Source organism: Pan troglodytes, chromosome 13 (assembly GCF_028858775.2).
Source record: "Pan troglodytes isolate AG18354 chromosome 13, NHGRI_mPanTro3-v2.0_pri, whole genome shotgun sequence".
Taxonomy (NCBI): Eukaryota; Metazoa; Chordata; class Mammalia; order Primates; family Hominidae; genus Pan; species Pan troglodytes.
The window spans coordinates 74,535,279-74,558,453 of record NC_072411.2 but is presented as its reverse complement, the minus strand read 5'-3'; the positions used below and the strand labels follow the sequence as shown (position 1 = coordinate 74,558,453).

The window sequence follows — 23,175 nt, the reverse complement described above, 5'->3', positions numbered from 1 at the left end:
TGGTAGCACCTCCACAGACCTGGTCTCAGCTCCTAGTGTACAGCTCTCCCACCTTCAACAGCTGGATGAGATGCCTTTTGGAGCTGGCAAAACCTGTTTAAGGTACAGGAGAGAAAAAGAACTTGCTATTAACCGTAATCAGAAACTACGGGAAGAACAGATGCCCACTAGCATGCAATAGCCACTCTTGAAATCATTCTTAAGTTCATTTTCTTCACCTCTTTGACCCTCGCCTTTTCCTCATTCCAAGGGGTTGGTCCCTGTCCTTTGGTCTTAAGGAACTGCCTTTAATCACTTACTTTATGCTCCCCAAATTGATCAAACAACTCTTCCACATTTCTGTTTTCTCAGCCCTGTGGATGTACTTATGTGGAACCCAACCACTGACAGCGTCTCTTTCCCTCCTTGAAAACAAAAGTCTCTCAATCCCGGCTTGTCTTCCCACATTGTCCTTTTGTGGGATAGTGTACTGGAGACCAGTTTCTCATTAAGATGTTTTCATTTAGAGTAGAAGGCTTGATCTTATCCTTACTTCCCTGATTTGGACAATTTTTGAGACAGGATCTCACTCTGTTGCCCAGGCCAGAGTGCAGTGGCATGATCATAGATAGCTCACTGCAGCCTCAAACTCCTAGGCTCAAGCAATCTTCCCACCACAGCCTCCCGAGTAGCAAGGACTACAGGTGCACACCACCACACCTGGCTAATTTTTAAATTTTTTGTAGAGATTGGGTTTTGCCATGTTGCCCAAGCTGATCTCAACTTGTGGTCTCAAGGATCCTCAGCCTCCCAGAGTGCTGGGATTACAGGCATGAGCCACCATGGCTGGCAGTCTGGACAATCTTTAAAGCATTCCCCACCGATATCAACACCACATGCTAGAATATTCTCAGCCACAAGGGAAAAGCGTAAACCATGACTATGCACAACACACTGAATTTGCAGCAACTAATTTACAACCAATAATGAAGTATCAATGTTTGCAGTGATTCCTCTGTGAATCCAAATAGATCCAAGGATAACCCTGTAATAATTCCACAATCGCTGGTAGACGTTCCTGTAATTTTTGAGAGGGAGGGGAAGTGTTGGAATCACAGGCACTACGACTGGATGGGCCATGACTTACAGTCTGTGTTATTTATGCCATAGCCCTAGTCAAACCACAGCTACTGATAGGCTCTATGAGGTTATGATGATTACATATTATTGTAGTGATTTAATCTGGGTATATCTGATATGTGAACTGAGGCTAAAAAGGTTCACAGCCACTGGCCCAAATCATTAAGTGCCAATCAATCACATATTTCTTTGGGTGGTAACACCTGTTTGATCTTCAAAGAACCAAGAAGGCCAAGATTTTATGTAATGCCAAGTATAGTGGAGAGCTATTACCTAATATATTAGACATTTATTCAGGCCAGGGCACACTACATTGTCTAGGCATTTTATATATATATATATATTTTTTTATTTTCTTGTATTAGGTTGTGATAATCCAGCTAGAGAAGTTTCATAAAACTCAAATCTAAAATCTTTTGCTGAAGAAAATATTTTCTGACTAGTTGATTCTGCCACACACGTCACAGCTAGCCTGCTCCCACATCCAAAACAAACATATTCTAAGAAGGAAGCAGCTTAGCTGTCAGAATTTTTTTTAATGCCAGGTTATCATTGCTAAGCAATTCCCTATCCTTACAAGGACAGGCAGTGAAGAGGAAGATTCAATCCAAAGACAATTCCCAATTTGTAGGTTGTTAAATACCTGTAGGTTTCTTTTAATCATAAAGAAGGAAAATGAAAGACTTGAGGATCACCTACATAGAGCGAAAACAGAAAAAACCCTGAATCCCATTGCTTTGGCACTAATATCTTTCTTTGGCTGATCTGAGATTACATGAGACACCAAAAATCAAAAATACAAACACTGAACTTTGGGTCTGATGAAATAGATAATTCAGGTTGTCATTTATAATTTTAGAGTTTGCTTCACATATACAATGCTGTGTTACGAAACAATGAACACTTTTATAAAAAATTTATTTCACACTTTTATACAAATATCCACAGGTAATTTCTAATCATGAAATAATTTTACAATGCTAGTTAGTACAAAAATGTATCAAATGCAAACAGACCAGTGACTTGACTTGAGATGACATTTTTAACAACCGTAAATCTAAACACCATAACATCTTTGTTTCTTTGTTGAACCACCCTCCCAACACCCTTTTCAGGACATTCATCTTTTTTTTAGTAACACAGGTCTAAAAACACTGTCAAAGTATCAGCTCCTTAGCAATCTAAACACATTAGGGACACAAGTTCCCCAAGCAAGAAACTGAGACTTTAAACACTGTTATAACCTGTTTTGCAGAAATTCTTGTAAACAAAATATATTTTGTGAATAAGAATTCCAAAGTACAACCAAAACAACGTCCTTAGTATCTTAAGGTTTAAGATTTCCGAAAAGAAACAAGCCCCCCCAAAACAACAGTGGCACTACAAACTGTGTTCTATTCTTTCAAAACACAGACACTGCTTATACTATATCCAAAACAAATTAGCACCTGTTTGCTGTTGCTCCCCATATAACTTAACATTGTGAAGCATGGTAATTAAAAAAAATCAGCTTTCATATCTATTCAGTCTCTGTTGAATGTATAGAGTAATAATTCCACCCCCTGCCATTTTTACAATTAAAACACAATTTAAAGTTCTTGTTAAATTAGCCCCAAAGTAATTTTTGGGAATACAGATAGGGGAGGAAACAAAACAAAAAATAGAACATCGACTCACTGATTAACTGTTTTGGTAGCAGATTCAGTAGTCTTATACTGGATCAGTTTGGATCCACCATAGGCATTCACCATTTCTTTCAAGTCCTGAATATACAGTATTTGCAGCAGTGAGTAAACCGCACTAGAGTTCAGTGAATAAACCCATTTTCTCCAAGAATTCCTGAATGTTACAGTATGAAATCCAGAAACATTACGCAGGCTTCTAAACTAAAAAATATCCAATGCCTGAAATAATTAAACATCTTTACAGTTATAATTCTATTTCTTAAACCTTTTGGGTTGTGGGGTGGAGGCTGTCATGAAGGAGAGGTTATAATTTATAGATAAGTTATTAAAACAACTCTCTCTGGTACATTTATAAAGATTTTCTTTTTGCAGTAAATAATTTAGGTCAAAGTGATGACCTCCCATGCTCTAATTCTGATTGATTAAACCAACCTGAAGGGTAAACTGGAGACTCTTTGGCCTGTTAGTCAATAACAAAATGGTTTGTAAAGAAAAGAAAAAATAAATACCATATACAAATAAGTATAACTAGCATTCAAGTCTGTTGCACCTGTGTGTTTTAGTGAAAGGGAGAATGAAACTTGTATGCATTTGACGTGAGCAGGTATTCACACAGCTAGGAAACAGGAAAAGATGGTAGGATGGCAACATCACCTTCTATTGCACATTTAGTTTAAGACAGCACTTTCCGTTGAAACACAACTACCCCAATGGCATAGTCTTGTGATGTGGGACAGCTAACGTGATGGATGTCTGCGCAGCAGGCCCGAGGTTAGGACGGCCACTCTGTTAGTGCAGGTGAGTGTAGGTGCCTCCTCAGCTACACTATCTGGAGGATGTCACCTGAGTGCAACTGGGCAGGCCCTTCCCCAACACATGATGTAAGTCAGCCACGCCAAAAACAAAGGCAACCCAGAAAGTTAAATTAAGGCAGTTAAAGAAAAATCCATTCCAACAGTTTTAAATTTGGCTGTGCAAAACAGGAGCCTTAGGCTACGTAACAATATCCACAGTTAAAACTGTAGGTTCGTACTGTGTGTAGTCACTCTGAAATCAGTCCTCAGGGATTGAGCAGGCTTTTAAATCCAAATTGAATTTCTGAGTTGGAAAAAGCAGTTTGGGTACTGTGAAGCTTTTTTTTTTAGGCCCCCCCTATGAGTAGCTTTCATTTTCGTTCCACTTTGTGATCCACTGTTTTTTATCAAGGTTATCAATATACTTTTCATCTTTGATCTCTCGCTCTTCTTTCCGGATCCTTACAGCATGGTATCGGGGAACACTGTCATCGTACCTAGAGCGTTTAAAGAATCCACACTAGAGAAGAGGGAAAGAGAAAGAGAAACAAATTAATCTCACAAAGAAGCAAGTACACTAAATGGGAATGTCTAAGCTTTCTGTTCAGCTATATCTACCTCTGGACTAAGGGGAAAAAGACATGGTTTTCTTTTAAGAAAGAACCAAGAGGTTGAAATGAAAGAAGAGCCAGTGGGGATCAACGGAAGAGAACAGCTGTAAAACTGGAAAAAAAGTCCATTTTCATCTTCTCTTTACATTTTATAACAAAGGTAGGCTACCTCTTTACTAACAATTTAAGAGTTTATGAAAACAGTGCTTCCATATTTAAAAATAATCACATTATATGTAAAATATCTGATTATCAGATTAGATTAAGAATAACTTTTAAAAGGCATAAACCAAAGATTATTTCATGCCCCTTTCCCACTAATAAAATGCAAATCATGTCACAAGTATTTTACAAATTACTATTTGAATATGCCAGTGTTCCAACAGGTCAACTTTATAATCTTTTTCTCTCCTCTGAGGCTGTAGTACACATATCACTTCTCTCATTAGCCAGGAGGTCATTTATGTTGCCTGGATTTGCTATTGTGCTTCTAATTAAGCTATTTCATTAATAAATCACATAGTAACTGTTTCCTGCAATAAAAATCATGTGCTGCATAGGACTTGAGAAGTGCATCACTACACTGAATTTCAGAGCACTCCCTAATTTCTCTTCTTTTGCAAAAATACATTTACCTTTAAACTGTTAATGTGTGTGTGTTTATATATATATATATATAATTCATTTAAATAGTCAATCTGATCCAAAGTATATTTTTACTGAGAATATATCTGAAAAAATTTGAATTGAGATTAAATTTTTAAATGAAATATATTTACTTTTTTTAAAAAAAGGGGTTTTCAACTTTAAAATGCAGTTTAGAAGAATGAGGATATTAATAGAACGGTTAATGTGTTTATTGTGTGGCGTCAATAGTAACAGGACATTTGTGTTGAATGATGTTATGTTATAAAAATGCCATGGAGCAAGATAAAATTATATGCATAGTTATCACTAAATCAATAGGCAAAATGGACCAAGATGTTTTGTTCCAGGTCATTTCTACATGGATTCATTTATTATTCTGTGCAAAAAAAAGAAAAAAAAGCCAAAGTACCTATCTATTACAAAATATGACTGCTGTCTACCCCATTTAAACAAAGAGGGAAATTAAGGGTAATATGTAAAGCTGAATGGCAATGTTGTGATTCACTGTGATAGTGCCATGGAAAGGATTACAGGAGTAATTCTGTCCTCTCATGCCCACATAAATGGTGAAAGGGATCACTAGCAATTCCTATTTCCATGTATTTCCAAATAAGAGAAACTTGAATTTAAAATCAACTGAGATCCAAGGTTGGATAAAATCTCTGGATACATGAAATATGGTCAAACTCCATCACAACACATTGCAATAAAAACTGTTCAGGGTATTTTTTGTACTAGAATTTTGTAGATGGAAGGTAACTTTGGTAAGGGATCATCTTCTGAAGTTGGCCATAAAAGCCCATCATGCTGATAATCAGTTTGTTGTAATGGTCTTTGACCTGTAGGAGATATGCAGGAAATGGAAGTTGCATGCTTAGCTAGCATAAAACGATTCCTGAGCGACAGTAAAAAGCATTCCAAGCCTTCCCCATCACTTTATAGCAAAGAGAACAAAAAGATGACAGTGAGGAAGCCTCACCAAGAGAAACACAACATTTCCAACATGCAACAGGTTAATTAGGCGGTCGACACAGCTTCTATCTGTGGAAAATTCCAAAATGGACAAGAAATCTAGAATGATTTCTTATGCATCTTTGAATTCCCTAGTGGAATGCTACATACCGAATTAATAACACATTGCAAACTGGGCTACTATGGAGGGCTAAAAGTCTCTTTGTGTGTGTACAAATATTGCAAATTTTCTTCATTGCTGTGGTAGATATTTAACAAGAACATAAAATAACTCACCTGCAACGAAAGACTGTGCATTAAAAAGAACAAAAACTGAGCTTTCAAGTGAAATAAAGTAAAACAAATCCAAGCAAGGCAAGCCAGTGTGGACATTTGGAAACATCTGTTAATGGGACACACATAGCAAGCTGTTGTTCTTAAAGTTAGCCACCACAACCATAGCGGGTCCCACAGCTAGCAATTAAAAAACATTGATCAATTACCAATTACAGAAGTAGATCAATACTATGCATCAGAAGTAAGCCTCTCTTTATCAGATGGCTGAGCATGGATCTCAGCCTTGTGATATGTGGCATCATAATGATCTTTCTTATTTCTCTTGAAGAAACCACACTACAAGGAAGCAAGGTATTTAGTCAATTTTACAGTTTTGTGTATAAGAGCCAAACAACAGAACATCTCAAATTTTAATCTGCTTTCTACTAGTGGCTTGTTTACAAACAGACCACTTTCAGTCAACCAACAGTGAACAGCCACTGCATTGTTTCGTTGTCATGTTCAATACACCCTTCACCATACATCTCTGGTCAAATATTTATATGGATAACACTAGTCAGCTCATTGATTTTTCTCTTTGTAACAGAAATCTTGTGGACAAAAATCATTCTAATAGGGAAAACGTATATACATTGCTGATTGTAGCTTTGGGTAGTTTCTTCCTGCAGGAGAATATGAACTCCAAAAGAGGCAAAAGATTGACTTCGGCGGTTTATTGAGACAAAGGTTAGAAAATAAATTCTCTAAATAAAAGCACAAATCCAAATAAAATATAGATATACTATGGGTATTTTTCTGCCTTTTACAGTAAATTTTATGGAACAAATGCCATTTACTTGAGGCCTTTGGATCTGTGGGGTGAATCACAATACAAATTCGAATACACCATCGTGAAAGAATGATTGCTGTCATTTTCCCAAACTCTGAGCACCATAAAACCCTTAAATGGTAGGGACCCAATGCTCCTCAGGTTAGGTCACTCTAAATGAGTATAAAAGTATAATTCCACTTTCTACTATAATTTCCTTCGTTCAGTGATAGAGAACTTTTCCTATTTACTTTTATCTAGTTCATAAGGCCATGGAACTGTCTTTTATAAAATTTAACCTGGTCACATAAAATCTCCGGAAAAACTCTGATTCCTAGTCCAGCAACTCATGAAGGTAAAAGCCTAGATTCACTTTGTACAATATATGGGAGCTGCTGGCTCCGTGAGGCTATTCAGATTGAAATTAATTTAAATTACATTTAAAACTCTATGCCTCAAGTGAACCAGCCATATTCCATGTGCCTAACAGCCACACATGACTAATGGCTACCATACTGGATGGTGCAGCTCCAGAACATTTCCATCAGTATAGAGTTTTGTTGGGCAGCTTTCAATAATATGTGCTAGTAAATAGGGTGGGAAGAAGAATAAACCAGGAACCAAGAAGCCTGGTCCTGCCTCCAACCTGGCAACATTCTTTCTTTTTTTTGAGACGGAGTCTCACTCTGTTGCCCAGGCAGGAGTGCAGTGGCACGATCTTGGCTCACTGCAAGCTGCACCTCCCAGGTTCACACCATTCTCCTGCCTCAGCCTCCCTAGTAGCTGGGACTACAGGTGCCCGCCACCATGCCCAGCTAATTTTTTGTATATTTAGTAGACGTGGGGTTTCACCACGTTAGCCAGGATGGTCTCCATCTCCTGACGTCGTGATCCACCCGCCACAAAGTGCTGTAATCCACCAGCCTCCCAAAGTGCTGGGATTACAGGCGTGAGCCACCGCGCCCAGCCGGCAACATTCTTAATATCCCTGGTCATAAGCATCTTTTTTAGCAAAATGAAGGTGATTTAGACCAGCCCAAGGGACTTTTTTTTTTTTCACCTGCAAACAAAATCCTGTACAGAATCCTGATATTTAAAATAGATACAATCTGAACTACTGTGGTTGAAGTAGGGATCTTCGTCCTGCCTAGTTTAGCTTTGCCCTCTACATGGATATACAAAATCCAATTTAAGGGCCATTGAACTGTAGTTCTGACCCTAAAATCCTATGACTTTAACATATTAAATAATTCAGTTGAATAAAAGTATAAAGTAATAAAAATGCTTCTCATGTGGGGTTGTATAAGTTGTATTTTAGAGTCCCCTTGACAGCCTGGACACTTCAGAGCTTCAAAAAACAAAAACAAAATAAAAACTCCCAAAATAATGAAATCATCTAATAATCCAATCAACTTATTTAACAGACGAGGCAAACAGAGGCCCCAGGGAGATGGAATGATTTGACCAAGATTATATACAGCTTAGGTTTCTAACTTTAAATCCACTGCTGTCTCACCCTCATTAAAGGCTGCCAATGCTCTGAAAAAGACCATCCTTATGACCTCTTCCAGAAAACACAACATCATCCTCAAATATCAAACCCCAACTTTAGTTTTTGATATCAAAATAATTTTCGAGGCCAGGTGCAATGGCTCACATCTGTAATTACAACAATTTGGAAGGCCAAGGCAGGAGGATTGCTTGAGCCCAGGAGTTGAAGACCAGCCTGGGCAACACAGCAAGGCCTCATCTTTATGAAAAAAAATTTAAAAACTAGCTAGATGTGGTGGCACGTAGTCCCAGCTACTCAGGAGGCCGAGGTGGGAGGATTGCTTGAGCCCGGGAGGTCAAGGCTGCAGTGAACCATGATCACACCACTGCAATCCAGCCTGGGTGACAGAGCGAGAGACCCAGTCTCAAAAAAAATTTTTTTTTTCTTCAAGGCATCTCCTTGAAAAAATGTTTTATATTGACTGGCTATGTTTGCCAGAGGAACCTACTGCCCGAGGTAAACATTAGAGGTAAAACTGGCTAAAACTCCATACCAGGAGGAGTTCTGTCATGAGCTTCAATCCCATGTCTAGAAGACATCAGAAAATTATCTCAAATTGGCAAAAGTCAGTCAAAAAAAATAAAGCAAAAACAGATGCTCAATATTTGCAAGTAAGACTATCTTAAACCCTTATGTATTATATTTTTGGATCCAGTGAAAAGAAAAGGATAGTCTGATCCTAGGGGGTTGATGGTTCATACAGAACCCTCCAGACCAGACATGTTTGAGAATCCAAAATTTTTGTCCTTTAAAATGAGTAATGCACTGCATACCTAATGCTACTATAATCAAAATGTTAGTATTTCTGCAGTGAAATTAATCATAAAGGATAAAGACTTTGAAGTAGCCTCTCTTCACATCACGTCAGGTTTTATTGCCAAATAAGTCATTATATACTTCAAGGTTTCAGAGCTTTTTGGAATGGCAGATAAGGGACTGTAAGCCTCTATCACTCACGGAATAATCTAAAATTTTTAGGTTGTAATCTTTGGGCAATAAGAGTTTGTAATCCATCTCATACGCAGTTTTTCATAATGTAGACTCTTCACTGGTCGAATCAGGGAAAGATATTACATTTTATTTACAGTCAAAGGGCCAAATTCTAATGAGGAACATCATATTGAACCTAGACCTTCCTTATGTTTGATACACGCTATAGTGACCCCCTTGAGATAGAGTTATTCATTCATGTCATACTCTTCTATTCCGAATCTAGCTGTAAGCATAACCGACACCAATGGCTGCTATGAACATTCTTCACAGAAACTGAAATTAGCAGGGATACACATTCAGATTATTACTACACCCTAACAATTTGGCTTAGATCCAGACTTCAATCTCAGGTGAAGAAAATGCTAAAGTAATAAAATCTAAATCTGTTATTTGCTAAACATGCTAAATTATGTGTGAGACAAATGAAGAAACTTATTGTGTACAAATAATATACTTTAAATACAAAATATTCGGTAAATATACAGGTGTTCATGGTAAAATTTTCCTCAAATTTGCTATGTCAAAAGAGTTTCATAATGTTAGAAAAAAGGAAGCAATGAAAAAGAAAACATACTATCAGTGCTGATTCCCATTTTTTAAAACATGAAATAAAGTTTGTTATGAAATTCAAATGCCAGATATGACTTACCTTCCATAGTATAAACACTAATAAAGCAAGCATCAAGATCCCAGCGAGAATAGCCACTAGGATGATCCACCAAGGTACTCCCGAATACTGAGCTACAGTCTTTGAGGGAAACACAGTCACTCGAACCTACAGGGCAGAAAAGAAAGCAGCATTACTAAATACAGCGGCAAGAGTTCACACCAGGAGTTTATGGTTCTAATTCTGCTTTTGAATATATTTTGGACAATGCAGCCTGTGAATGGATGAGATGACTTTCTGATGCAAGATCCTTTCTCTTAACAGAATATTGCTTCAAGAGACATTCCTTGAAGATCTTTCCCCAGAATCTTGAAAATGCTGGGTTGTATTCTGACAAAGTGGTTACTTCTTTGTTAATTTATCTTAAAAAAAATTTGTTATCAACACAAGTAAACTGTATAATGAACCCTTATGTATTCATCATCCTGTTCCAGCAATTATCAATATACAGCCAGTCTGTGTATCTAAACAAATTGCTCTCAAAAAGATACCCAGTTAAATAGACCTAACAGCCAGTCTGTTCTATCTATCTAACCTGGTATCTTTTTGAGAACAATCATACTTTTTTTTTTTTTTTGGAGACAGGGTCTCACTCTGTTGCCCAGGTTGGAGTGCAAGTGGTGTGACCATGGTCACTGCAGCCTCAACCTCCCAGGCTCAAGTGATCCTCCCACCTCAGCTGCCTCCCAAGTAGCTGGGACTACAGGCACATGCCACCACTCACAGCTAATCTTTTAAAAAATTTTTTTGTTGAGACAGGGTCTATGTTGTTCACAAAGTGCTGGCTTCAGGTGATCTTCCTGCTTTGACCTCCCAAAGTGTGGGGATCATAAGTATGAGCCACCTCACCTGGCCTATACTTTCTTTTAATTAATTTTCAGCAATGGAAAGAAAAGGGCCAGTTTAGGCAAAAGTAGCCAACATTCCTCATTCAGACTTTAAAGATGTTGTGAAATACAAAAATAGGGATAGGGCTGTATAACTGATGGACACCATTTTACCTTTTTCTTAGGATATCACACTAAAGACCCTCATAAACAATAACATTTCCTGAAATGGCTTGGTGCCATCTTCTACAAAAAGGTATACGAACAAACTAGACCCTGGACCCACTCAGAGGCAGCTTAGCGCTTAAGTTGCTCCTGCTGCTGAGAAGCTTAAACTCTAAACATAGGATAGTTTGCAAATATCAATTAAATAGAAATGGTGTTTACTCAGAAACCTAAAAAGCTGCTTCTGGCAATTCCAACAACTCAGTTACATGGGTTTAGAATGCAAATGAACTTTTGTGATACCAGGAACTATTTTTCAAAGCATGCTAAAGACCTGGTGATTATTGTGAACATGATTTTGTAAACTACACTGATTAGAGATCCACTGGTTTGAAGTTTCTGATATTTGTGAATTAAGAGAATGTAAAGTAAAGGGAAACAAAACTCAGGGGGAGCATTTAACTTCTGAGAAGTGTTTTCAGTCAAATATTCTATGTCCATATTGAACCCTGGATGCTGCTATGTCTACACTGTGCTTCAATACTTCTATGCGGTGGTGTTTCTCTTTAAAAAAATCTCTCATCAAAGTACTTCCCTTTCCACTTCTAGGAAACAGTTTCTCAACCTCACCTGACTTACAAAAAATACTTAAAAGCAGTAAAACTGCTTTTCTTTAAACATTCAATAGACAGCAATCACATCTTGAGATTTAGCCAATTATACTGATGGTAACAGGCAGGCATAAAACACCTTTATCAGCCACCATGTTTCCTGTTATGCTCTAAATGAGGTTTTCTATAAGCTCTGAGCCCCAAGGTGGCCTCGTGGCTCACTTCCCCTCTCCTTCCCTCCCCTGACAGGGAAGAGATTACTGCGTTCAGCACAGGGACATCTACAAAGAAGGGAAGAAGAAACAGGGACAGACCAGTGAAGCAATAGAATAGTTACGTGGTTGGTAAGCTGACTACAATGAAACAAACCAAATAGATGATTTCAATTAGCCTAAACTGTATCTTGTTTAACTTTGTTGCCCTATTATCTAACACAAGGAAGGTATACAGTGTATCCTTAGGGCAAGGTGGTCATGTGGAAGGGCCATCCTCATTTGTAAGAAAAAGTTCCAGTAAATCTGGAAGTGGAGAGTGGAAACTGGTCTTCGGCAAGGAGAATCAGCTTTATTATAATGATACTGTGCACAAGTGTCTTTAAAACAGCGGACAGTAGGGGAAAGCCACCCCCATAAATGGTTGGGATCCAATATTGTTAACAATTGAGCAAAGTAATTTTTGATTTTGCAGCCTGGAGTGGCAGGGTGGATGGGAATCCAGCTGAAGCTCTAAGCCCCAGGCCTGGCACCATTCAAACCAGAACTTCCACATATTGTTAACTCACTGGGCATCAAAGACTGAGGACCAAAGTCAGGGACTGGGTTGGCTACACATTTAAAGGGCAGATGTGCTCTGTGGTTCTGGAGGGCGAGAGGCCAGTTGGGAAGATTTTATTGGTTGTTTGCTTAAACTGTCAACTGAAGGTGTTTTTGTTTTTTTGTTTTTGTTTCTGGTATGACAGTCATTGTCCAGCTGGGATTGAGAACAAGGGGAAGCTGGCCATAGAGCCAGATGACCAAAGATGGAAGACAAAGGGTGGGCTGTGATTCCCAGAGCTCCAAGCCTTGTTCTGTCTTGTCACACCAACTGTTACTGATGAACAGGTGAGTAGAAACTACTGTAGAGCTTTACAACTCCAAAAATAATTTCTTACCTTTGGTTTCATTACAGTGTAGTTATTTCCATGGGGATGACGCACACCTGTGAAACTCATCCACTATGTGCCCATAAGGGGAAGAGGGATATAAGCTCTGTTGATGCATTAAATTCCATTACCAGTGAGCAGTGCTGAGACTACATTAGCTTGTCAACTGCCAAAATACCTTCTCTAAATTACCCTGTAATGTACCACCCACTGTTCTCATTGAACTTCATTCAGTACAGGAAGTCACCCAATGAAGGGATTTTCGTATCTTTTACAAAATTATCTATTAAGGACATCATCCACTCTTGGTGTTTATCATATAACAGGCCATCTTATAAAAGGATCCGTATCTTAAGTTGTTCTCTGAATTTTAAGTTGTTCTCTGAATTTAGAGCCAAAAGGGAAAATCTTATTCCCCTGAAGAATTATGCATTTTTTTGGTCATTTTAAAAAAATTTTTGACAGCCAGGAAGCTTGGATACTCTCTACTTGCTTCCTTAGGGATAAATGGGGACAATATAAATACAACCAATAAACAATCCCCCTGGCTAATTTGACAGTGTTTTCCTGGTTCTGTCTCCTACAGCATGACATTCTTAACAGCTGACACTGTATCTTACCGAACTTTGCATCTCTAACATTTAGCACAGGGAAGGCATACATGTGTCTTTCATAGGTGTTTATTAACAAGATGGATTTAATTTAACTGATGCTAAAATATAGCATGGCTTACCTGGCTCAATTATGTGACTTCTGCTCTCCCTGACTTCATTATAATAGTATCCTAATTTAGAAGTGTTTTTTATTGTTTGTTTTGAGACAGGGTCTCACTCTGTTGTCCTGGCTGGAGTGTAGTGGCACAATCTTGGCTCACTGCAGCCTCGACTTCCTGAGCTGAGGTGATCCTCTCAGCTCAGCCTCCCAAGTAGCTGGGAATACAGGCATGTGCCACCCCACCTGGCTAATTTTTGTATTTTTTTGTAGAGATGGGGTTTTGCTATGTTACCCAGGCTGGTCTCTAACTCCTGGGCTCAAGCAATCCGCCTGCCTTGGCCTCCCAAAGTTTAACTGTGTTTTATTAAAAGATGAACACAAAGCTCTTGAAATTGGTTGGGTTATAAGAAACAAAAAAGTTTTTTTGCTTTTTTAAGCCAAATTAAGCTTAGATCTTCAAGCCCAGGAAAACTACAGCTTAAACTACTCAAGAAATGTACAGATATGACATCTGAGCTTATTGTATTTCAGAAATCACAGAAAACAGAAAAGGTGTCAGAAGACTAGAGGTTAAGAAAATGTCTCAGTTTTCAAAAGACATGGGTTCTAGATATGAGACCAGTAACCCATTCACAAATCTACCAATTTGTGAAGACATCAATTCCCATTGGGAGGCATGAGTTCTCCAAGCTCTAAGAACATAAAATGCCCAAGAGAACCTCACTTTCATTTGTGACCCAGTCATTAGACTGGACACCAGGGCCCCCAGAGTTCCATCATCTTCCAGAAGAAGACAGCACTTGAAGAGGAGACATCAGACCCAAGGTCTGGTCTCAGCTCTACTTGCTGGTCGGGTGACCCTGAGGGGGAGATACCTTTCCTTGGATTCAGTTTTCTTATCTCAATTTGAGATTTGGGGACTTTAAGGGGGACCAAGTGCCACAGAGTCAAAGAACAGAAGCCCTGAAGTCAGACAATTACAGGTTTCAATCGAGGGTCTCAAATTATATCCCCTCTCTGAGTCTGCTTCCTTGTTTGTAAAATGAGTACAATGTTTACCCTTGGCATTCTTCTGAAGTTTAAATGATAGAGTATAAAGTATCTAGTAAGCTGTAGACATTTTATTAAGGCTTCATTAATGTTAGTCCCTTCCCTCTAAAGTGTTCTCTGTCTAGCTCTGAAATCTCAGTGATTTTCAGAGTTGCTGATTTACAGTTATAGAAAGCTATACCTGCTGCCTTTATAGATGCAGAGAAAGGATCCTTAGGGAAGGTGTGGTTTATTTGAAAGTCCCTTATGATGCCTGTTGATATGTCCTGGAGAGACCGGGACAGTGCTGGTTGATACCACTTATCGCAGCAGCTTGCCCAGTACAGCATTTGTCTCAGGCAAATGTATCCTGGGGCTGGGTGCAGTGGCTCACACCTATAATCCCAGCATTTTGGGAGGCTGAGGCAGGCGGATTGCTTGAGTCCAGGAGTTAAAGACCAGCCTGGGCAACATGGTGAGACTCTGGCTATACAAGAAAAACTGAAAAATTAGCTGGGTGTGGTGGCATGCCTGTGGTCCCAGCTACTCAGGAGGTGAGACAGGAGGATTGCTTGAGCTCAGGCATTCAAGGCTGCAGTGAGCTGTGTTTGCGCCACTGCACTCCAGCCTGGGTAACAGAGCAAGACTCCATCTCAAAAAACTAAATAAAAACAAAAATGTATTCTTGCTTGGATAATAAATCGTAAGGACTGCTATATTTCAGAAAACAGAATGATTAGGGAGGCTCCCTGAATTTTCAGCTAGCTAAATGACTGAAGCCAGAACATTTCCATAAGTAGACTGGCAGATTAACTAAGAACAGTAATTTGCAGTATTTCTTTCTCCAGTCTCTTTTGCAAAACATTCCCATTCATTATTCCCACCATGACATGCAGTCATTCTGCCTCGAGATCTTTATACAAGTCCCTGTGGGTTCTAGACTCCCACAGGGAACCCCTCACTATTGGTTCACTACAAGGTTCTACACCTAGTCCTATTCAACATATTTGTCATTACCTGGATGAAGACATAGAGAACATGCTTCTCAGTTTTTAAAACTTTCAGGGATAGAAAGTTGAGAAAGCAAATGATGAAGCAAGATTCAAAATTACTTTGCAAACTGAAACAATGGACCCAAAGCAAATCACATAAAATGTAAGGATACGCTTAAAGGCATACATTTAGATTTTTACAAATAGCTCAAGGACAGGATACTGGAAACACAGCTTGACAACAAATTCTGATGAAAACACCTGGAAGTTTCGGTAGAACACTAACACAAAAATAGCAGCTGCTAGAAATTCAAACATGCTGCTCAGCAATGGTTTGAAAAAGCAAATTTTAGGCAGGTCTGACAGAAGTGTGGTGCCGAGATGCTGAGAGGTAAAGGCCCCAGGGTAAGTGGGACCAAGCAGACCCCACCTCAGCTGCTCTGTCCACGTGGGAATCAAATTGCCCAGGAAGGGAGAGGCCAGGAGCCAGTTCAGCTGTGCCCAATGTGACGCATAACTCAAGAGCTGGGTGCGTAAGCTCTGAGAAGAATAAGAAACATCCAAGGAGGCATGACCATTTCCTTCAATTATTTGAGAGGCTGCTACATGGCCAAGAGAGAGAACTTATTTTAGACTTGTTTGAGGGGCATAACCAGGGACTTACAAGGTTCAGTTCAGGAGTCAGCTATGAAGAGATCTTTTTTAATAATTACAGCTGGTCAAGGGATGGGCCATCACTGGGGCATTACACCAATGGCTGCAGCATTAGAGATGGTAGAAGACACAGGTTTCTAGAGGGCTGTGAGGTGCACCCATTCTCTGAATTGAGCCAGTAGTTCTCAAACCTACCATGGGCACTGCTGAACTGGATGACCCTAGATTTACTTCTTTTTTTCAATGATTCTATTAAAATACAGCTTGCAGTGCCAGTACCTTAAGACAGTTTTCTCCATAACGGGGCTATGAGGGAAATGAGCACCAAAGCACATGACTTCAGGACATGAGTGTGGGGTACAGGGAAAAGAGACATGTTCTGAACCTGAATGAAGCTGGGGAACCTCTCACCTGAGTGCCTGCATTTGGCAGCCTGATATTTTCGGCAGCAGCAGTCACATCAATGAAGGCTCGCATGAGAATGTCCAAGTAGTTCAGTTTGGAATATTCCTGTTTGGAGACAGTGAATGCATTAGGGAAGTGAAAAGTGTCCTAGGCAAAGGCAAATTACTTCCATGGGACAGCCTCAAGCCAAGGTCATACCTCCAGAAATGTGCTGTTCCATAACCTCGAGCGCAAAATAAGAGACGCCTTGCTGTCCAGCCCCCGCAGTGGGCATCTGATGTTCACACAGTTCACGTTCACGCTACAGTTCTAGAGAGAAAAAGAAGAACGGTCATCAAAAGACATTGTTCTGAAGAAATCCTTCCCCTCATCCTCTCAAATATTCACAGCTCTTGAAAAATACTTACAAGAGTCTGGTATTTTCTTTCAGCAAATAAAGAAAATTTTCTGTTATCATCTATCTGTTTTTCAGTAATTTCCCGTTTCTTTCTTGAGTTGTGAGACTCCTGAAAAAAATTGTATCCAAAATAGTTCCAATTTATGTAATACTTTGTCACTACCATAACAAGCTTCTTGAGCATATCCTCCCAAACAGTGCCAGATTCACATAATCAACAATATTTGCCTCTCTCCTGCCAAAGGCACAGAAGTAAGTGTAAAACCAGCAAGTATTATCACTCTAAATTCAAGTTTATTGATTTACTCATAGGACTAAGTAATTCATACCCACTCTGACCTTAAAACTCAGAGAAAGAGAAATATGCTTTCTTTGTTCCTCTGTATCCCCACCAAACTGCGGGCATACTGAGATCAGAGATCAAATCTTATTCCTGTATCCCTAGCCTCCAGCTCTGTTCCTAAAACATGGTAGTCAGCACATCTTGAAGGAATAAGTGACACTGAAGAACTGAGAAAGAAGCAAAAAGACCCATTATATAGCTCATTCAGAGCAGAGCAATGAAAACTAAGCCATACAAGAACTTTTAAAATTGCATTTTCCTTATAGCAAAGATTAGTAATAACCGATTATCTTGATTTTTAACATTGATGAGTAGAAGATCATGCTATAAGCCACCAACTCTGATCACTGATCATACCCAGTCACCTTAGACTTTAAAATAAAAGAAACAAACATGCAAACCTTCATCAAACTGGAACACAAATGATAGGCCAGTTATCTAAGCATGGAGCAGTATAGAGAGAGGGGTTAACAGTACAGGCTTTGACATCAGGCAGAGCAGGGCTTGTATGTGGAATCTGTCTCTTAACACCTGAGTGACTGAGAGAGTTACTTGCTCTCTGAATCTTAATGTCCTCATCTGTGAAATGGTGAGGATAATGAGACTCCCTCATAGGACCATCCAGAGAATGAAATGAGAAAATGAAAACAAAATGCTTAGCATAGTTCCTGAGACACAATGAGTACACAATAAATAATTACTATTTTAAAAATGAGCATAAAAAGCTTTCAAGGTTACTTGCTAAGATGCCATTATCTTTTCCAATGAGTTTGGTTCTACTTGGAGTGAACACTGGCTGGCCCCTGGATAATAGCAGCTACCATTACCCCAGGAGCATCCCCCAGTTCTCCTTATTATGTAACATACTGGGTCATGATGAAACATCAGAAAATACCATTTGCCTCAGCAAGCACTGAATGACTCTGCCTTATGTACTATAATGGTCATTAACCAGCAAAAATGCCTCAGCCTTCCTCAGTTACCCAACTAGAAAAGAGAAATTGTGACAAACCAAAGAGAAAGTCAACCTGCCAGAATATGCCACTTTCCTAAGAACAGTAATGATTTTCCCCTAACAAGTTAGTTTCTCTAATTTGCATTTATGGAGACATTAGATAAATCTACCAACATACCGTTAGGTTCAGGGAGTTTATCTCCTTTTGTGGCTCACAAGTTACCTTTTCCAATCCTTTGGATTCTACTTTCACCAAATAAAGCAACCATTTCCCATTGCTAATTTCTTTTGGCCACTGAATGTTCAAGGTTGCTGTGCCGAGGTTTGTAAGAGGTTTACCTAAGTTTATTACCTGTTAGAAAATAATACATATTATCTCAGTCTAATCTTCTCAATGTAAATTTAAGTAGCAGCTCCTATTACCAAGAGAAAGAAGCTAAAATATCTAACGTAATCCTATAATAAAAGCACAGGCTCCAAAAATGGACTATAGATAGGGCATTCAAAATAAAGACTTGTGCCTAAAGATTTTTGTAAATAAAAACAAAAAGGTCAAAGGACAACTGATAGCTAACTCGTTCTAGGAACAACTGCTGTATGCAACAGAATCAGCAGTGTAGATATACTATGTTCTCAACATATGCCCAGGGAAAATCATGTGTGAATTTGTGAACTGCCCTGTAACCACCCTGCTTGGCCAATGACAAGGCCTGGGCCAAGGCAGTGTACCAACAACCTGCTTCTGGAAAACCCCATCCACTGCAAAAATGAAGCTGCCTCTGTCCCAGAGGAGATTCTGCAAAACCATTATTAGGACAGCCATGAATCTGAGAGTCCAAGCTGGGAACAGAGTGACGTCCTGCGGCAGAAGCCAAACACAGGAGGTAAGAGCGCTCTTGGTGTTGAGACTGTTCCAGAACCCAAAGACTTCTTTTCCAGCTGCACCTGCATAGAGATCATAACCACCACCACCACCTACCCCAGCTGTGTCTATAATGCTAAGAGACACACAGAGGAGAATTCAGCCTCTTCATTCTGCCAGAATCAGGTGGGCCCATGCTTGCCATTTGAGGCTTTCACCACAGTGGTCACTATGCCTTCAGGAATGTGATTTCAGCCACAGACCTAAACCCATGTGTGAGTTACGAACAGACTCCGTACCCTATGTTTATGTTTATTCAACAGGACAGAGAGTCACTGTGATTGCCTACTTTGAAATGGTGCAGAGCCAATCACTGCCTTTCCTACAGGCATATACCAAATCTACATTCACCACAAAAACTGGGCTTGTGAAAGGTAGGCATACATTAATATTCTTTCAACCACAAGCAGTAAGAAAGATGACCTTATAAAGGAGGAAGGGATAAATCATAACGCATTCTAAACTGAACTGGATTCTGAACAGTGACAATTGTTCTCCATCCTGGAGGATACAATTTTTACTATAAGCCAGTATGTTCTTTAAAAGCTGGCAAACTAATTTTTAACTCATGATTTACTTATAATGCTTATTAATATTGCTGATTTATTAAAATGACATACTCAAGACCATACCTAGTATATGTCAGCTTTTGGTATAATGAAAAGACCAACTGCTCCAACTTACCCTGAATTCATACTCTATTAAACTTCCCACTTCATCTTCAGATTTCATAGCTTGCTCGCCAACAACTGTACCTCCAAAATACACCTGGGAAGGTTTAGCGACTCTGTCAAATTAAAAAACACCAGTTTTAATGAGGATTGTAAATGGTTCTTTCAAACATTGATTTGTTATGCTAAACACAAACACTTACCCCGAGACCGATAAAAGCAGTTCAATAACCACTTTTGCTTTAGCTGTAATTGGAGCCAAATTATCTTGATTGCTTGTTCTGAAAATGAAAAGGAAACAATAGGGTTGTATTTTACCAGTCAGTTTTCTCACTACAATTAGACTTCTTTTATGAGGTAGATCAGGGCCAATTCATTGACTGCCCATATTTTCATGAAATAATACTGAATGGAGAGGTTGATGTAACTCTTACGTTTCTAACTTCAGATTAATATCCAGATCTGGGGTGTCAAAGGTGACTTCAGTTGTACTTAAAACCAAATAAAAAGTGACCTAAAAAAACATAAATAGCTGTTAACACAGGCCATGCATACAGACACTGCAATGGTATTTAAAACAGTAAAATACAGTATATGAAGGCATCACCTACATTTGAATTTCTTTTAAAAGGATTTCCGAGCTCACAGTCAGCTTGCGAGCCATTCTGGTTGGCAACACAACTCAACTGTTTCTCCTGTAAAAGAAACGCGCTAGGTCACAATCCACTCATTTGCCACACAGTGTTGATTTTTTTTCCCCTCTCAGCTGGTCTCTAACAATACTTACAGGGAAAGCCCTCAGTTCTCTATATGCAGAATATGTTAAAGTGTCTGGAAACGTTGCAATCAGTTTAGCCTCATGGGCGTCATCGCCATCTTTTGTGGGATTCCTTGGGTTGGAAGGGCTGTTTGTCACTGTTATTTCTAAAGCAATATCCTTCTGATCTTTTAGAACTAGTTCTGGTACACCTTTTTGACTATTAAAAATAAGAAAACAAGAACAAAAAGGCAAAGTCCTCAATACGTTTCCAGTAAACTTTCTTAACACAAAGCCACCATGAAGCCAGAATCATTTTTGCTAGTGCTACACAACAATTCTTACATTGGTAAATAAGTAAATTTGTCTTGATTTCCTTCTCGGGTGCAAAATTTATATTCTAGTTCAAGGTTGCTGTTACATACATTGTCGTCTCCACATCCCTCTTTTAAGAAGTGAACCTGTAGGAAAACGAAAACTATTGTCAATTTACACCATTCAGGACTCAGGAAGGCATCGATGTAGGTGACTGGCTATTCCACACAGTTCATTTCCCTGTGTGACAATTACCAATGCAGAATTCAAGCTTTAAATGTACTTTGCCACACATCAAATTTCCATTCTGTCCTTTAGTAAAATTGTGTTTGAAGAACACTTTGACCAGGGCATGGAGGCAGTGTGGTATAGAAGAGTGTGACCCAGCAGCCACACAGATTTGGGTTTGAAACCCAGCTCTACCCCTTACTTAGCTAGCAAGTCACTTAATCTTTCAGAGTCCAAGTTTCATCATAGGTAACGTGGAAATACCACCATTCTAACTTTATAGGGCTACTATAAGAAGTATCAATAATAATGATGATGCCAACGATTATAATACTCGATTTACATATCTTAACTCATTTAATCCTCACAACAGGCCTCTAAAAAGATACTATTATTATGATCTCCATTGTAGAGATGACGAAACAGAGAGCTTAAGGTCAGGTAAGCAAACAGCATACTAGCACCATGCTAATGGGTTCTTGATAATCACACCGATAAATAGAAAATCATCTCTAGCGATGGAGCTGGGAATGTACACAAGTAATATTAACATGATAATAACAAAAGTACATAAAAGTATACAGAAATATAAGGAACTATATTTGGTGACAAAAATGATTGACAATATGCAGATGTAAGCATCAGCTCCTGAGACAGTGAGGACTCACTTCTGCAAAGCTGCCTCAGTAAGGCACCAGTACCAGCAGCCCCTAGTGGACAGACACTCATCATCAATTAGATTTTTTTTTTTTTTTTTTTTTTGGAGATAGAGTCTTACTCTTTTTGCCCAGGCTGGAGTGCAGTGGTGCCATCTCGGCTCACTGCAACTCCACCTCCTGGCTTTGAGGGATTCTCCTGCCTCAGCCTCCTGAGTAGCTGTGATTACAGGCATGCTCCATCATACCCGCTAACTTTTGTATTTTCACTAGAGACGGGGTTTCACCATGTTGGCCAGGCTGGTCTCAAACTCCTAACCTCAAGTGACCTGCCCGCCTCGGCCTCCCGAAGTTCTGGGATTACAGGCATGAGCCACCACACCCGTTCATCATCAATTAGATTTTGAAAGCAAGAACATAATGCCAAATCAAGCTGTCATAGCTGCCTGGGCTAACCTTGCACCTTAACCATCCTAAACCCCTAGCAAACAGACCCCACCTCATATGAGGTATCCCGCAGGCCATCTAATACGCATTTTTCTTCCAAAGATGACTTAGGCTATATTAGGCACTAAATGACTACTGTATGCTAATAATACTTTTTTGCTTTGCTGAATTTTGATATTCCTTGATTTTAATGTTCTGACTAGCAACACACTGCTTTCTACATTTCAGTATTCTCAATGGTAAGTAAAACACAATGTATTTTTCTTTCTATGTACAGCTAAAGGAGAAACAGTGTTAGAATATAAGCTCTACCATTTATAGTCTCGATAGGTTATAATGGCCAAAAATGAAGAAGGAAAATACACTCTGGCCCCAAATTGTATTTCATGTTTTTATGTTTATTGCTAATTTGGGAAACAAGTCTTCTCTAACTTTGCGTACATTAAAAACATATTAACACAAAAGAATGGCCTTTAAAGCAAATCACTAGTTCTATTCCCTTCAAAGACATTTGATTTAGCATCATAAATGGCAAAAAACTTTGGCAAAATGAAAGTCAGAGAGACTTACATCAATATGAGCTGTCTTGGGTTCATCTGAATTCAGAATTGGAAGAACTTCTGGAAGTGAATTCACTCGCCTACGAGAGCTTGGCTCTTGGATCTCCACTGAGGCAGTTATGGGAATGGGACGCAGTTTATCTCTGATATTATCCTGCATGAAAAGCATGCAGTCAGAGTTAAGTGGGGTATACATGCTATTGGGGAATTCCAAAACAATGATTTTGTATTGATTAAGAGGTTGCTAGAATAAATTTCAGA

At 39.1% G+C, this 23,175-nt stretch overlaps 1 protein-coding gene and 1 long non-coding RNA gene across 7 annotated transcripts in view; one reads left to right on the top strand and one right to left on the bottom strand.

The window, feature by feature from the left end:
- Positions 1-2,016: 2,016 nt before the first annotated feature.
- ITGA6 (integrin subunit alpha 6) overlaps positions 2,017-23,175 on the bottom strand; it is an 80,177-nt gene continuing 59,018 nt past the window's right edge. For 4 of the 6 annotated variants that reach the window (XM_016950041.4, XM_515909.7, XM_054679947.2 and 1 more), the window contains 13 exons: positions 22,925-23,068; positions 21,054-21,169; positions 20,739-20,928; positions 20,563-20,646; positions 20,386-20,465; positions 20,155-20,232; positions 19,965-20,067; positions 18,537-18,710; positions 17,071-17,169; positions 16,862-16,972; positions 16,670-16,768; positions 10,108-10,233; positions 2,017-4,118 (listed from right to left, as the gene is read on the bottom strand). In XM_016950041.4, coding sequence (XP_016805530.1) covers positions 3,957-4,118; positions 10,108-10,233; positions 16,670-16,768; positions 16,862-16,972; positions 17,071-17,169; positions 18,537-18,710; positions 19,965-20,067; positions 20,155-20,232; positions 20,386-20,465; positions 20,563-20,646; positions 20,739-20,928; positions 21,054-21,169; positions 22,925-23,068 — 1,566 coding nt within the window. In that variant the 3' untranslated portion in view covers positions 2,017-3,956. The other 2 variants (XM_003309416.6, XM_054679946.2) reach the window with 2 other exon arrangements.
- LOC104005263 (uncharacterized) lies at positions 4,241-17,121 on the top strand. Its single transcript, XR_002942835.3, has 4 exons — positions 4,241-4,369; positions 11,978-12,072; positions 12,687-12,828; positions 14,115-17,121. It is a non-coding gene; the product is annotated as an uncharacterized LOC104005263 (long non-coding RNA).